The sequence below is a fragment of the Lepus europaeus genome, chromosome 1 (assembly GCF_033115175.1).
Source record: "Lepus europaeus isolate LE1 chromosome 1, mLepTim1.pri, whole genome shotgun sequence".
NCBI classification, from domain to species: Eukaryota; Metazoa; Chordata; class Mammalia; order Lagomorpha; family Leporidae; genus Lepus; species Lepus europaeus.
In genome coordinates this window covers 101172240-101187686 of record NC_084827.1, presented here as the reverse complement: position 1 = coordinate 101187686, position 15447 = coordinate 101172240, and the positions used below count along the sequence as shown (strand labels likewise).

Below are 15447 nucleotides of genomic sequence, written 5' to 3'. Positions count from 1 at the left end.
TCCACTCTGCCTGTCAAAAAAAAAAAAAAAGAATCCTAGAGCAATAAAAAAAAATCTGGACCAAATCCACAGCAACATTTCCAACTGAACATTTGCCCTCTTAATTTCATCCCTAAACCTCAAATATCCATTAAATGACTCAGAAATAATGCAGATATCTTTTCTAGGAATATAAATATCTAGAAGACCAGCAAAACAGATACCAATTAATTCCACAGCCTCAGGGCACCTGTTAGATGAATTCCAAATATGTTTGCACAGAATTGAAAAGAACCCTTGAGTGGCACATGATGCAGAAGTCTCAATTTATCCTGCCTTTTGTAAATAAACACTCAGCAAGCCTGTAGGAGTATCCAAGAACTCTTCATGACTTCCAGGCAATGGCATTGTGGAAAGGCTGTCCTCACCTCTGAATCATAACCTCTCAAAGTGCAATCATGTTTGACTTTTTCAGTAACACTAAGTGGGAAAAGCACATGACAATGGGGGAAACCAAACTATATCACATGAGTGATCCCTAAGTCCCTGTGCCCCATCCCGTCACAGGTCTGTGTCTCTACAAACACCTGAATGTTACAGCTACTCAAACACTGATGCAATCGATTAAGCACATCAGTATCAAACACTTGGCAGTAACAGATGGACTGTTGTCAGGTGATACTTGCCTACATCCATAATCTTTAAACATACCTCATGTGAGTTTAGATTTTGGTGCTCCTTAATTCATCAACAAGAAAACTATACAACTGATGGCTAACACTAGCACTGATATTAATATCTTGACTCTAAAAAATTTTAGCCTGAGCAGTCCAAACAGTTTTCATAGAGAACAGGACAAATCTATTAAAACCATACTTCTTTCTTACAGAATTTTTTCTTCTCCCAGAAGCTACTGTAACAAAGACAAAACACTCTCCCAGATTTCCTATGGGCACTAGTTTCGCTCATGTCACAACACGCAGTACCCTTGTTTGGGTCCTGTTCTGAGGCTTCTTTACCTGGGGACTTTTTGTTTGATCTTGACTGCACCAAGTGAGACTGTCGAGGCAGCAAGGGCGATGAAGGCAGAGACATTGAGACACCTTTGGCCAAGCTCACCCTATAGGTGTCCTCTGCTAGGGGAAGGCTGCTGATGGGAGAGTCGCCAGGAGGCAGGACTGCAGAAGTCTCAGGACCGAAGTCTCCTCCTGGAGTGGAGAGAGAAAATAACTCCAGTTAGACCATCCGGTACCAACTCATGCAAATTTAACTGCTACAAACTATATTCTTAGAATATAATTCTCATGTACCAGATGCATGTGTGTTGAGTATTTTTAAAATTTATTTATTTGAAAGTTGAGAATTACAGAGTGGGATATCATCCATCTGGTGGTTCACTCCCCAGATGGCTGCAATGGCCAGGGCTGGGCCAGGCTGAAGCCAGGATCCAAGAGTTTCATTTGGGTAGCTCACGTGGATTCAGGGGCTCAAACAATTGGGCCATCTTCTGCTGCTTTTCCCAGGCACATTAGCAGGGAGCTGGACGCTAAGTGGAGCAGCTGGGACACAAACTGTCACTCATATGGGATGCCAACATTGCAGGTGGCAGCTTTACCCAAAATAGCAGCCCCTGTGCTGAATATTTTTAAATGACTTTCCTCTGGCCTTCTCGAAACTTTTTACCACATAAGGAAAACTCAAGCCTCACCCACAAGCATCAATAACTGCCCTCTATCCCTTTTTGTCCCACCCCAACAGGTTTGGTTTCACTCTTAAAAACAGGCCCAGAAAGCCACTGACCTAAGATTAGATCAAGTAGGAAAGACCCATTTTTTTTTTAAAAACTTTTATTTAATGAATACAAATTTCCAAAGTACAGCTTATGGATTACAATGGCTTCCCCCACCCCATAACTTCCCTCCCACCCGCAACCCTCCCCTTTCCCGTTCCCTCTCCCCTTCCATTCACATCAAGATTCATTTTCCATTCTCTTTATATAAAGAAGATCAGTTTAGTATATATTAAGTAAAGATTTCAACAGTTTTCACCCACATAGAAACACAAAGTGAAAAATACTGTTTGAGTACTAGTATAGTATTAAATCACAATGTACAGCACATTAAGGACAGAGATCCTACATGAGGAGTAAGTGCACAGTGACTCCTGTTGTTGACTTAACAAATTGACACTCTTGTTTATGGCATCAGTAATCACCCTAGGCTCTTGTCATGAGTTGCCAAAGCTATGGAAGCCTTTTGAGTTCACCAACTCTTATCATATTTAGACAGGGTCATAGTCAAAGTGGAAGTTCTCCCTTCAGAGAAAGGTAACTCCTTCTTTGATGACCTGTTCGGAAAGACCCATTAAAAGCTTTGATTTCAATGGAAGTAAGAGAGGTGGCTTACTGGCCTCACACAGCTATCACTGGAAGAGAGTCACACACCTTGAGCCTTCCATAGCTCCTCTCCAATAAGGCAAGCCAAGGGAGGAGCCAGACTTCTTCCATGACCCTCCCCATCACCACCCCTCTGGCCTCTCATCCCACTACTCCACACCCCCTAACACAGGGCCCAGCGCCCTAATACTTGGCAAGCCACAAACAAGTCACAGGACTAAACCATGGCTTGCTTACTGGCCAGGATCCCCTGGGTGCTCAACCCCTAAATGAACCTGGGCACAAAGAAGCTTACTCTTATGACACTGAACACTCTAGGGCAGGCAGATCCCTGGAAGAGAGGATGCAACCACAGTGTAGGCAAAGCAGGCAAAGGGGGCCACCATTGTGGCTCAGTCACGGCCTGCAACACTGGTGTCCCTTATGGGCGCCGGTTTGAGTCCTAGCTGTTCCACTTCTGATCCAGATCTTTGCTAATATCCCTGGGAAAAGCAGTGGAAGACAGCTCACGTCTTTCAACCCCTGTCACCCATGTGGAAGACCTAGACGGAGTTCCAGGCTTCCTGGCTTTGGTCTGGACCAGCCATTGCTGTTGCGCCATTTGGAGCGAAAATCAGCAGATGAAAAAATCTCTGACTCTGCCTCTCCCTCTCTCTGTAACTCTTCCTTTCAAATAAAAAAAATAAATCTTATTTAAAAAACAAACTATACAAGAATACAAGCAACAGAGTATCTTATTTGGGGCAGCCTCTCCAATAATATACAGCCAGTCCTCAAGTACTCAGAAAATATTCTTTCCTCCTAACTGCTACTACTCCTCTCCCCAGCACACATGTAAGAAGCAACCAGAGGGGGGCCAGTGTCCTGGCATAGCAGGTAATGCTACACCTGCAACATCAGCATCCATATGGGTGCCAGTTTGAGTCCTGGCTGCTCCACTTCCCATCTAGCTCCCCACTAATGGCCTGAGAAAATCAGTGGAGGATGATCCAAGTGCTTGGACCCCTGCACCCATGTGGGAGACCCAGAGGAAGCTCCTGGCTTCAGTCTGGCTCAGCCCTGGCCATTGCGGCCATCTGGGGAGTGAACCAGTGGATGGAAGATTGATCAATTTCTCTTTCAAAATAAATAAATCGTAAAAAAAAGAGAGAGAGAGAGAGAGAGAGAGAGAGAGAGAGAGAGAGAGAGAAGCAACCAAGGATGTGCAGGAAAATCACTACCCTGACAACCACAAAGTATCTGCAAACTCTCAAAGACTGACAGCAGAGTCAGGAAGACAGGAGTACGTAATGTTTTCCACAAGCAAACCATTCTGTCTGACAAAAGCTATCAAACTGGTCTTTGCAATGCCTAACTTCAAAAACTCAAGGACTAGATTTGAGAAAAGAAGAAAAATGGAAGCTGACTAGCTGGGCAGGAACTCAATTTTTGCAGATCTTTGTGTACGAGGCTTGGAACCACCCTGTTCCAAATGGCTTCACTGAGTTTGTTTTTCACGTTAGGAGCCATGGCAGGTAGAGTCACTGTCTTGGCAGCCTGTGGTGAGCTCATTTCTTACTTCCAAAGGCAACTCCAAACCAGCAGAGCTGTGAGCGGAAAAGGAGTGAGCTCTGCAATGGATAAGTCGGCAAAATGAGAAATAGAACTTTGGTTTCATCTGAGCCAGCTGTGCGTGAATAGATTTTAATAAACTTAGGTAACTAAAGATTCATCCTCGATGACTGGCATGTGAAGCAATAACAGAAATACTAGGACATCCTTACTGGAATTACAAAAACAAGGACATTTGTGCAAACACCCAGTTCTGCCCTGTAGGAGGGAAGCAGGCAGGCGCAGGTACAGGCCTCCGCCCCCGGGGACCATGCGAACAGCAACAGTCTGTCACCCACCCTGTTTCCCTACTGGGCACCCCATGGTAGCACTGTCACCATATTCCCAGGCCCACAGGAGCCAGCCTGGACCCTTCAGAAGCCTTGAGCCAGTGCCTGAAGCTTCCTGGCTGTCTCCTTCCACTGTCTGGCAATGAAACAGACCTCATGGCAATGGGCTGCTGCACCTTAAACTATTGGGATGGAACGCTCACTGCTGTGACGAGCCTGGTAAGAGAAGGGGGACGGCAGTTTGTTTTGGCCTAATACCTGGTTCTCATGGGAAGGAGGCAGATCTGTGGATGTTTAGGCAGCAAATACAGGAGTTAGCCAAGAGCTGCAACTCCAAGGGGCTACACACACACACACACACACACACGAGGGTTGTGAGGAGCTTTAAAGAGGTGCCACTTGGGTCCCTTGTGTTCTGAAGAGAGCCACAGTACCCTGTGGCTGTCCTTACGTTGCCTAAATCACAGGCCTGGGTAGCCAGACAGCTGTGGAATGGCCACAAAGACAGTCTCCCCAGTCATTCAGGACGGTTCCTGACCTACACAAAAAACAAATAAAAATCCAGGCTTCGAGTCCCTTAATTTGGATGGGTATACAAAACAAGGGAGAAATACGTATATTTTAATGACACACGAAATAAAGCCAAGATCATTACTGAGAAAATACTGAGAAAAAGTATTTTCCTAAATACTTAAAATTCTCCAACATGATATGTAACAAAAGGGTAAAAGAAAATTAAAGAGTTTCCTAATTACAAGTTCTGCCCATAGAGTTTGTTTATATCAAGCAAAGCAAATATTTTCATTAACTGCAAATCTGGTGGGGCTGAATTTCCAGAACGTGCCATGGCAGCCGGGACCAGCAGCCTTGCAGCAGCTGTGTATCAGCTGCAAGGCAGCCTGGGGCCAGGGCAGGGGCCTCTCCTTCAGCGTCCCCTCGCGGGCCCACCTCTGTCCCAGACCCAGAGACACGCAGTTCTGTTTGGTGTGTTTTTTCAGAAACACTTGAACTTGTGGCTTCCTTAGAAAGGCATGGAGCAGGGAGAGATATGGATGAGGAGGAGGAGGCCAGAGCTTCCCACAGGCGCCAGGGCAGGGGTGGGGTGGGGGTCCCAGAAGGCCTGGAGAGTCCTGGAGCCAGAGGCAGGAAGTGGAAGTCCCTCGCAGCATCCACACCCAACAGCGCCACCAGAGGCTCCGCATGACTGAACGTTTCTCTGCAGCTGCTTGGAGAGCCTTAGGAGGAACGAAACACACTTCATGGCCACAAGGGCACACCCGCAGCAGTGCCCTGAGCTTTGAGCAGATGTTGCTTCCTTTTCTCTGTGACCTCTCTCACTGCCCCCTCCACTGGGGACAGAGGGCACCCTTGCATCCCCCATCCCGGGGCAGAGGGTGAGGCGGCTGCAGAAGCGCCCTCTCCGGGGTACGCGAAGCCAGTGACCAACCGAGGCTGACGTGTGAGGCTGCCTCCTGCTCCTCGGGCAGCAGGTGCATGTGCACGCCACAGCCAGGGCCTCCCACCGTGCCACACTTTCATCTCAGACAGCACGCGTCCAGTCCCTGTCCTGGACAGCAAGCTGAGGTGGGAGCACTCATGAGGGGCCGGGCCCCACAGCGTCCACCACCCTTGCCTCTGCGAGCACTTAAGAACCGGACTCAGCAAAGATGCTCCCCACAACAGACGCATTTCAGCTGGGTTAGAAGTGGTCAGCACAGGTCACACGTTTTCCATAAAGGCCTGAGAGTAAGACTTAAGGCTTTGCAGTCACAGCCTTTCATTTCTCTCTCTCTCTCTCTCTCTCTCTCTCACACACACACACACACACATTTTAAAGACACCAATTCTTGCAATTCCAAAAATAAAACCCCAGAAAGGGCATGGAGTCACAGGGACATTTATGAGGTCCTTTCTGTTCATAATAAACACATACAAACACACACACACACACACACATGAAATGTTAAGCACACATCATAATTTGCAAACATGATGGAATTATCAAAAGGGATAAAGCCATCCAATAGGGTACTTGTAAATTAGCTATTGATAATAGTTCTGAATGTCAACATTTTTGCAATATTGCAGATTGTGAAAAGGGATTTCAAGTCACAATGGAAGAAAAACGCAGATCTGGGAGATGAAAGCACACAGGCGGCAACACAGAATGTTAAATCCAGTGTTACAGATTAGAGTACCCAGAGTGCAGGATTAGAGAAGGGCTTTAAAAATGAGGGCGGGCAAGGCAGGGAGATGAAAGCGAGTGCGTATTTCAGAAAGGGGAGACCCACGAAAGGCACGGGTGAGCTCAGACATTCAGGTAAATAGGTCTGCAGAGGCAGGAAATAAGATTTCCCATTTACTGTGCCACTGAAGTGGCTGGTGGCAAGAGGGGGATGGAGGCTTAGAATAGACAAGATGTTCTGTTTAATCAGCTCCAGAAAACAGGACTTGTTCCATACGCTTATCTGGGGCATTAAATGTATTAGGGCATCTTTTGAACAGGACCTGCCTTAGACTGTGCCAATATTTCTTAAACATATTTTCCATCATAAAATTTTATAACCATACAAGTCATATATGTTTACAGAAACCTACAAAATTGGAAAAAATTTCCACACCATGATGTAGTGTCGCTGCTGGACTCTGCAGAAGAAGGCTCTCTGGGCACCTAAGAGCACTTGAAGCCATTTTGCTTCTTAGAGGATCTCCCAGTGTCCAGGCAGAGCTACTGACTGTTGATGCACACTGTCAACAAGGAAGTTAAGATATATGCATTCAAGAAAAATTTTTCAAAGATAGTCATACAATCATGAGTAACTCAAACAATACAACTAAAAGGCAAGAAAGCAACTAACTCAAGGGCACAGAAAAACCTGCCAATGGGAACAAATTCCCTCTGTCTTCCAAAGCCCTGGAGGCCAGTTCTAAATACATGGTAAATAGCACCCTCACAATGTTATTCTTACTTCTCAACAGTTACAGAACAAAGTGCACAAGTGTGCTCTACCCTGGACAGAGGGGCACACAGACTAGTGCTTCTTCTCTAATTGCCCAAGTTTTGGGGAAGGTGGATAGCATATTAGTTAAGACACGGGGACAGGGACCGGCGTTGTAGCTTAGCGGGTAAAGCACATGAGCACCAGTTCAAGTCCCAGCTGCTCCACTTCAGATCCAACTCCCTGCTAATGGCCTGAGGAAAGCAGCAGAAGATGGCTTAAGTGTTCATGCCCCTGCAACCCAAACAGGAGACCCAGATAAAGCTTCTGGTTCCTGGCTTTGGTCTGGCTCAGCCCCAACCACTGAGGTCATGTCAGGAGTGAACAAGTGGATAGAAGATCTGTCTCTCCCATTCTCTCTGTAACTATGACTTTCAAATAAATAAATCAATAAATCTGAAAACAAAACAAAACAACAACAACACTGGGATGTCCACATCCCATATCAGAGTACCTGAGTTTGAGCCAAACTCTAATTCTGATTCTAGCGTCCTGCTAATGCACACCTGGCAGGCAGCAGGTGACGGCTCAAGTACATGAGTCACTGCCACCCATGTGGGAGATCCAGATTGGGCTCCCGGTAACTAGCTTCGGACTGGCTCATCCTTGCCTACTGCGGTCCTTTGGGGAGTAAACCAACTTATAAAACCTCTCTCCCTCCCCACACTCTTCAAATAAATAATTTTTTTTAAATTTGTCTATGTCTTTCCATAAGACATGTCACCATACAAGAGTTTCTATGATTTGGGCCTGCTTGGTGGTGCACTAGGTTAATCCTCCACCTGTGGCCCCGGCATCCCATATGGGCGCCAGGTTCTAGTCCCGGCTGCTCCTCTTCTAGTCCAGCTCTCTGCTGTGGCCTGGGAAGGCAGTGGAGGATGGCCTGAGTGCTTGGGCACCTGCACCTGTGTGGGAGACAAGGAAAGAAGCTCCTGGCTCCTGACTTTGGATCGGCATAGTTCCGGCCATGGCGGCCATTTAGAGAGTGAACCAACAGAAGGAAGACCTTTTTGTCTGTCTCTCTCTCTCTCTCACTGTCTATAACTCTACCTGTCAAATAAATTTTTTAAAAAAAGAGTTTTTGTGATTTAAAAAATATAACTGCAGGGGCATTTGGTATAGTGGTTAAGACACTACCTGGAATGCCTGCATCTCATATGGAAGTACCTGGGTTCGAGTCCTGCCTCCACTTCCAATCCAGCTCTCTGCTAATGTGCACTCCAGTTGGCAGTGGGTAGTGGCTCAAGTACTTAGGTCCCTGCTACCTATGTGGGAGACCCAGAATGGACTCCTGGCTTTGGCCTAGTCCAGTCTTAGCTGCTGTGGGCATTTGGGAAGTGAACCAACAGATGGCAGCTTTCTGGCTGGCTGGCTCTGGTGGCTCTTTCTCCACCTCTCAGCTTTTCAAATAAAAAATAAGAATAAATATTTAACATATATGACCTCAGAAACACTGTCACTACAGAACCCCAAATAAATATACCTTGAAATAATAAATGTTGGGGCCAGCACTGTGGCATAGTGGGTGAGGCCACTGCCTGCAGTGCCAGCATTCCATATGGGCACCGGTTCAAGTTCTGGCTGCTCCACTTCTGATCCAGCTCTCAGCTATGGCCTTCACAGCAGTGAAGGATGGCCCACGTCGTTGGGCACCCATACCACTGGGAGACCCAGAAGAAACTCCTGGCTTCTGGCTTTGGATCGGCTCAGCTCTGGCCATTGTGGCCAGTTAGGGAGTAAACCAGCAGATGGAAAACTCTCTTTCTGCCTCTCAAATAAATAAATACACCTTTAAAGAAATAAAATAATAAATGTTTTCTTAGAGGTAACAGGTGCCAGGATGGGGTTTTAGGTGCTTTATGTACCTTATCTCATTTCATTACCTGTCTTCTTTGGATGAGAAAACCAAGGCACTGAAAGAGGATGCCAACAAATGACAGAGCTGAGTTTAAACCTCCCAGCACCTGCTGAGGAATGTTCAATCAACTGGAGACTCATGTCATGTTGTCCAGGCCAGCATCATGTGGATAGTATGGATGGATCCAAGTCAACTGTCCCAGCACCTCTGCCCTTTGAGAACGCTTGTGAGACAGGCTTTCAATATTATGTCACTTTGTATACTTAATAGGGAAAACCAAAAATAGTGTATGTAGGTCTGTGCACAGTACTGGGCCACAGGAAGAAACCCGTCCCCCTGTCTGTGTTCCCTTTCCTGCCAGCTGCTTAATTAGTTCCCCAGCACTGGGGAGGTACCCAGGCCCCGCGATCATTAATTTTCCTTCAGTCATACCTTTTTCCGTTGCCACACAAGTGAGGCATATCTGAGACAGATGTTTAGTCATCAGGCACCCTAAATAGTTCCTTCTGCTTCCCTTGGTACTGAGCGTTCATTAACTCTGGCAGCATTGGGGTCTGCTGCTTCCCTGCCACCACACAGATACCCCAGCTTGGCCCAGATGAGAGAGGACACTGCAGGCAAGCTGGGGCTCAGAGCTGCCAGTCAGGGCTCACCTGGCATCGATGAGGAATTCACCACTCTACATTTCTTAAGGAGCACACAGCCTACCTTGGTCCTTGGGTCCTGGCCCATACCACAACACAGGCTCTGTGGCTCAGCAGGGTCTGCATTGGGCGCCTAATTGTAGCAGTGGCTCCTATGCCCTGCACACAGAAGGAAGCTGGAACCCTGCCCAAGCTCAGTGTTTTTGTTTTTGTTTTTTTCTTTTAAAGATTTACCTATTTGAAAGTCAGAATCACAGAGAGAGAGAGAGAGGAGAGACAGAGAGAGAGAGGTCTCCCATCTGCTGGTTCACTCCCCAATTGGCCGCAACTGCCGGAGCTGTGCTCATCCAAAGCCAGGAGCCAGGAGCTTCTTCCAGGTCTCCCATGTGGGTGCAGGGGCCCAAGGATGTGGGCCATCTTCCACTGCCCTCCAAGGCCAGAGCAGAGAGCTGGATCAGAAATGGAGCAGCTGGGACTTCAACTGGCACCCATATGGGATGCCAGCACTGCAGGCGGTGGCTTTTACTTGCTACACCACAGTGCCAGCCCCACAGGCAGTGGTTTTTAAAGCTCAACGAGTGACTCTCCTATGCAGGCAGGACGGACAGCCTTTGAGGCCAGAAGGCAACAAAAAGATGCCAGAGGTGTGTGTTCTGATCATCTCGAAACAAAGAGGTAGGAGAGAAGAAAAGGGCAAGAAGCTCAGCAGGTAGCCCATTAGGATTTCCACTATTTAAAATGTCCATTCTTGGGGCTGGCACTATGGTACAACAGGCTAATCCACTGCTTGCAACACCAGAATCCCTTATCAGAGTGCCAGTCGAGCCCCAGCTACTCCATTTTCAATACAGCTACCTACTAATGTTCCAGGGAAAGCAGAGAAAGATGGCCCAAGTGCTTGGGCCCCTTGGGCCCCTCCCACTCAGGTGGGAGACCTGGTGGGAGCTCTTGGCTCCAGGCATTGATCCAGCCCACGTGGCTGTGGCAGCCACTTGGAGAGTGAACCAGCAGATGCAAGTTATGGGAAATCCATCTGCGTGTGTGTGTGTCTTCTTCTCTATGGCATTTTGCATTATGAATTAATAAATAGATCTTTATTAAAAAAAAATCCATTCCTTAACTGTGTATAGGAACAAATACAAGTATACTTGTATACATAGCCAGACATATGCACACACTGAATATTTGTAAATATATACGAACATACTAACACAAACATGCATGGAGGCCTCTAAAAGGACACACATGAACTAGAGGCAGTGGCCATCTCTGGGAATGGGCAGTGACCAGCCAAGAACACAGGTGCAAGGCAGACACACTGATAGGCTCGCACTGTTTTCCATAAATATTTATATTCCCTGGGACGGAGCCATGTGTAGATTTGAGAGGATCTGTAGGTTAAATGGGCCACCCAGGTGGCCTAGCTTGCTAAAGGGGTGAAATAAAGCTCTATTACTGCTTGGCAGTGAGCCTGGCAGAGGTGACTGAAGTCAGCATGGGACACGAGGAAGGGTGCCAGCGACCCGCTCTGAAGGTCGGGTGCCGGCAACACTGAGCGCCACACTCTCATCTCTGCTGGGCTTGGAGCTCACAGCATCTCTTCTCTGCCTATCCTGAACTCAGTCCCCTCTGCTGAGAATGGCAGGCTGTGAGTACAGCTGCTGCTGCTCACTTACCTGGGGATGCTTGGGAAACTGGAGTTTTGCTGGAGAGGGAAGAAGGGAAGAGAGGAACAGGAGAGGGGTGGGGTAGGGATAAGAGAAGAAGGCTGATGGTCAAAGGGAAAGAAATGAGGCAAGACAGGAACAAGGAACAGAGTTGGAAAGGGCAGAGGGAGAACAGCCAGTTCAGGGGCCGGGAAGGCAGGTGGTAAAAGCATGCATTCCTGGTTCTGTTTAAACTACATTGGGCTCACAGGCCAAGCAAAATCTCTCAACACCTTGGTTAAAGCATCTCTCACTGCAAAGGACAGGACAAAAACCAGGTGCAAAACTACACCAAAGATAAAGGGCTCCTAGGAGAGGCAAGAGTTCCTGGGAACTTTAAGGAGGATAAAGGAGCATCCTTTGTTGTTGCAATGAAGAGTGACCTAACTACAGTGGCACAACAGCAGAGCACAGCCCACTGAGGGGCAAGATGTGGGATCCCTCATCCTGCGGTCTGCTCCAGGCCACATATGCCTCGGAGCTGGATAAAACAAAAACTCTCCTGGAATAATCAACTGTGGGAACTGGGAAAACATACAGCATATTAGTGGAAGGAGAGGGCACATCTTCCAGAAGACTTAAAGACAGAGAACAAAACACAGTGGACTGCTCTGCACCCCGCAACAGGAGGCTGTGGCCTCTGCATTCCATGTGGTGCCTCCTTCTGATTATTTAACAGGTATCAAAGACCAAGGTTAAAGACAAGGGAAAAAAAAGTAAATTTAAAAAGCAATAACAACATTATGATCCATACTCAGACAGTGAAACAGAATTAACACCACTGGGCTGGGCATTTGGTGCAGTAGCTAAGATATCACTTGTGATGACCGCATCCCATATCAAAGTGCCTGGGTTCAAGCCCTGCCTCCACTTCCAATTCCAGCTTCTTGGATGTATACCTGGGAGGTATCAGGTGATGACTCAACTACCTGTGTCCCCATCACCTATGTGGGAGACCAGGATGGAGTTCTAGGCTTTGGCCTAGCTCAGCTCCAGCTGTTATGGGCATTTGGGGAATGAACCAGTCAATGGGAGATATCTTCCCCACACCCTGCCTTTCAAATAAAGAAATTATTTTGAATAATTAACACTATAGAAGAACCAACTGATTACATGGAAAATACAAAAGCTTGAAAAGTTTTCCCAGGATAGAGAAAGAAGGGATAAAACTTTGTAACAATGCATAAAAACATTACAGTTGTGGAACACAAGTAGTATTTCTGCAACAAAATAATTTTTAAAAATACTTTTGCACTGAATAATATAGGACAAGAGGAGTCACCATGCTCTAGGCTCTTTCACTAAAGGGTGACTGACCCACACCTAGGCTCATCTGGCAAAGCTTCTAATTGAAAGTTCAAGAAAAAATGAACACAGGCATCCAGGAAGGATAAACCAATGTTTAACAGAAAACAAAGACACAGGGGCTTTGAAAAGAACCAGAACCCAGCAGCCCTGGGGTCCAGGGTGGAGGACTTCTGGGGGAGCACAAGGGGCAGCCTGCAAAAACAGGCTGCCCCTGGATTCTGCAGGTGCACCTCCACCATCAAGGGGATAGCCATGCCTCCAAAGCTCCTGGTCAGTCTAGTCCATGTCTTTCTCCAGTTCTACTGTCACTAGCAATTCCCTGGCATACCCTGACTTGTGGACACACCACTCCAATCTCTGCCTGTGTCACAAGGTGCCCTCCCTGCGTCTACATCTCTCCTAAGGACACCATTCACACCATTTCAGGGTCCACTGTAATCCAGCAGGACCTCATTTTAACTTGATTACATCTGCAAAGACCCAATTTCCAAATAGGGTCATTTTCATAAGGATCAAGGGGTGGGAATTCAATGAATTTTTTGGGAAAAGAAACAATTTAGCCGACAACACGTCTCTCCAATACCAAAAACCACAAGCCAAAAAGCCACAGCTACGCAGGCTGAAGGGGGGAACGGCAGCATCACAATCAAGTCCTGGTAAAGCTGCAGCAAGTTTCCATCATGTGCCACATCAACAGGAAACACTCTCAGCTGGTTAACGACTCAGAAAACCCACTGTCCAATTATCCTCCTGAAGAAAAAAAAATCAGCTACTTAGAGAAGAATCAAAATTAACTACTGAACAGTGGGGACATTATGGCTTAAAAAAAAAAAAAAGGCAATAAACTCTATAATCCAGGCCTGGCCTTCCAGCACTTCACTCAACTGTCCCCCCTCGCACTCCCTTCACATTCAGGAAATGTGTTTTCTGAACCACATCTTTCACCCCATGGTGCAGAAAGACTGTCTTAGCTCATCTGGCAACCTCTGAAAACAGTAACTGGCACTGCCCTGCAGGAACTTGCTAACAATGGCCCACATTTTTCACATGACTGGGACACTGCCTCCCAGCCCTGAGCAGGAAAACAAGTACAGTAGTACAGAACATCACAATGACTGCAGTGACCATTGTCACAGCCAAGGAGCTAAAGTTCAACAGGGAAAAAGGCCAGTGCGGGCTGGGGGACAGCTAAGGAAGACAGAGTTTAAACCTTGTGATGAGCATTTCTTAAAACACGAGGAATACACCTTGAAGTAGCATACACAATTTTTCCATGCCATCTGACGATGGGGAAAGAGTACACGCAACCCCAGGCTGGAAGCCTTTCAAGAGAATGCTGATGATGGTTACTCTTAAGGGGGTGAGGTAAGGATGGTTTCTCCCTCCCTTTGACATTTTCAGCTTCACAGATTCTGACACTTTTTATAATAAGGATGTTTTATAAACGCAAATACACTTTATTTCCCAGTAGGCAATTATTTAAAACATGAATTTCTATCCACCTCCTTTTACTTCTTGCCAGCAAACTACTTCACTGGGTACCTGTCCAGTTCCTGCAGTTCTGCCCTCATTAGTCCCATTCCCCAGGCACAAAAGAAAGAGGCCCCCTGTTCCCACTCTGTTCTCTTGGGGCAGGCTTGCCCTTGTCTGCCCCTGGCTCAAACTGCCCAGAGCTCACTGACGTTGAATGATCTTTGGGGACTGTTCTTATAGGGAAGGTCTGACCAGCTTCCCCTGCAGGCACCATGGGGATCAACACCTAGGGCTTCTATTTAGCTCACTGGTTGAAGGCTCAGCATCCAAACAGCCATGTCCCAGGCTTAGAGTTTGGTCCTGTCCAGGAGCCTCTGCTGGAAGGGAGACAGCATACAGAGGAAGGATCACAAGGCAAGTCAGACAGGGGAAGGGGGTGGGGAGGCCTGGGCCCAAACTCAGGCTTTTATGACAACCCTCTTACAAGAACTACTTTCTGAAGGCAAGCCCCCAGCTACTGAAGGACCTCCCCCGAGGCCAAGCTCTTTCAACATATAATGGCTTTGGAGTTTCAAGTCTTGCGTGCATTTGAGAGCCAAGTCATATTCAAACCACCACATACATTAGTTTATCATTCATTCTATTCCATCTGAAATAGATGCTCATTGTCCCCTCATTCCAAATGAGGACACTAAGACTTACAGGGACACAGTCAGGGGCCTCAGGCCCCACAGCCTGAAGGGATAGATGTGGCATGGAACCCAGGGAGTCTGGCTCCAGGTCAGAACTCCTCTTAATTGCACTGGCACACTAGAGGGTCATCCCAGACAGTGGATTCCCTAACCAAGGTGCAAACAGCACAGAGCACTATTCGGCAATTGAGAAATTCTGACTGTTATCCAGAGATAGTTTAGCAATACATGTTTCCCTGAATGATAATCACCAGGAACATTCTGTCACATTGGACATGCTGACATTTTGGGGGTGGAAAAATAAGTGGAGGGAAAAAGACTTTTAGAACAATGCCATCACCAGTACTCCACCCCCTCGCCAACTACTGAAACCCAAACTCTGGCAATCCCGTCAGCAAAGCTGTCTGCCAACAGGCCTCGGTACAAGAGACAGAATCAAAGGGAGCTGCTACCATTTATCTCATTTCAATTCCTTACAAGGAAAATAGGATCTATAAACATTTTGGGAAAAAA

General features: G+C 47.0%; 1 protein-coding gene across 14 annotated transcripts in view; it reads right to left on the bottom strand.

Moving 5' to 3' along the window:
- TANC1 (tetratricopeptide repeat, ankyrin repeat and coiled-coil containing 1) overlaps positions 1 to 15447 on the bottom strand; it is a 342597-nt gene that overhangs the window by 124447 nt on the left and 202703 nt on the right. For 12 of the 14 annotated variants that reach the window (XM_062187057.1, XM_062187068.1, XM_062187098.1 and 9 more), the window contains one exon: positions 999 to 1187. The exons of 1 other annotated variant lie outside the window; for it this stretch is intronic. In XM_062187057.1, coding sequence (XP_062043041.1) covers positions 999 to 1187 — 189 coding nt within the window. Of the gene's footprint in view, positions 1 to 998; positions 1188 to 15447 lie in introns of those variants that run through there. One more of the 14 variants, XM_062187105.1, reaches the window with a different exon arrangement.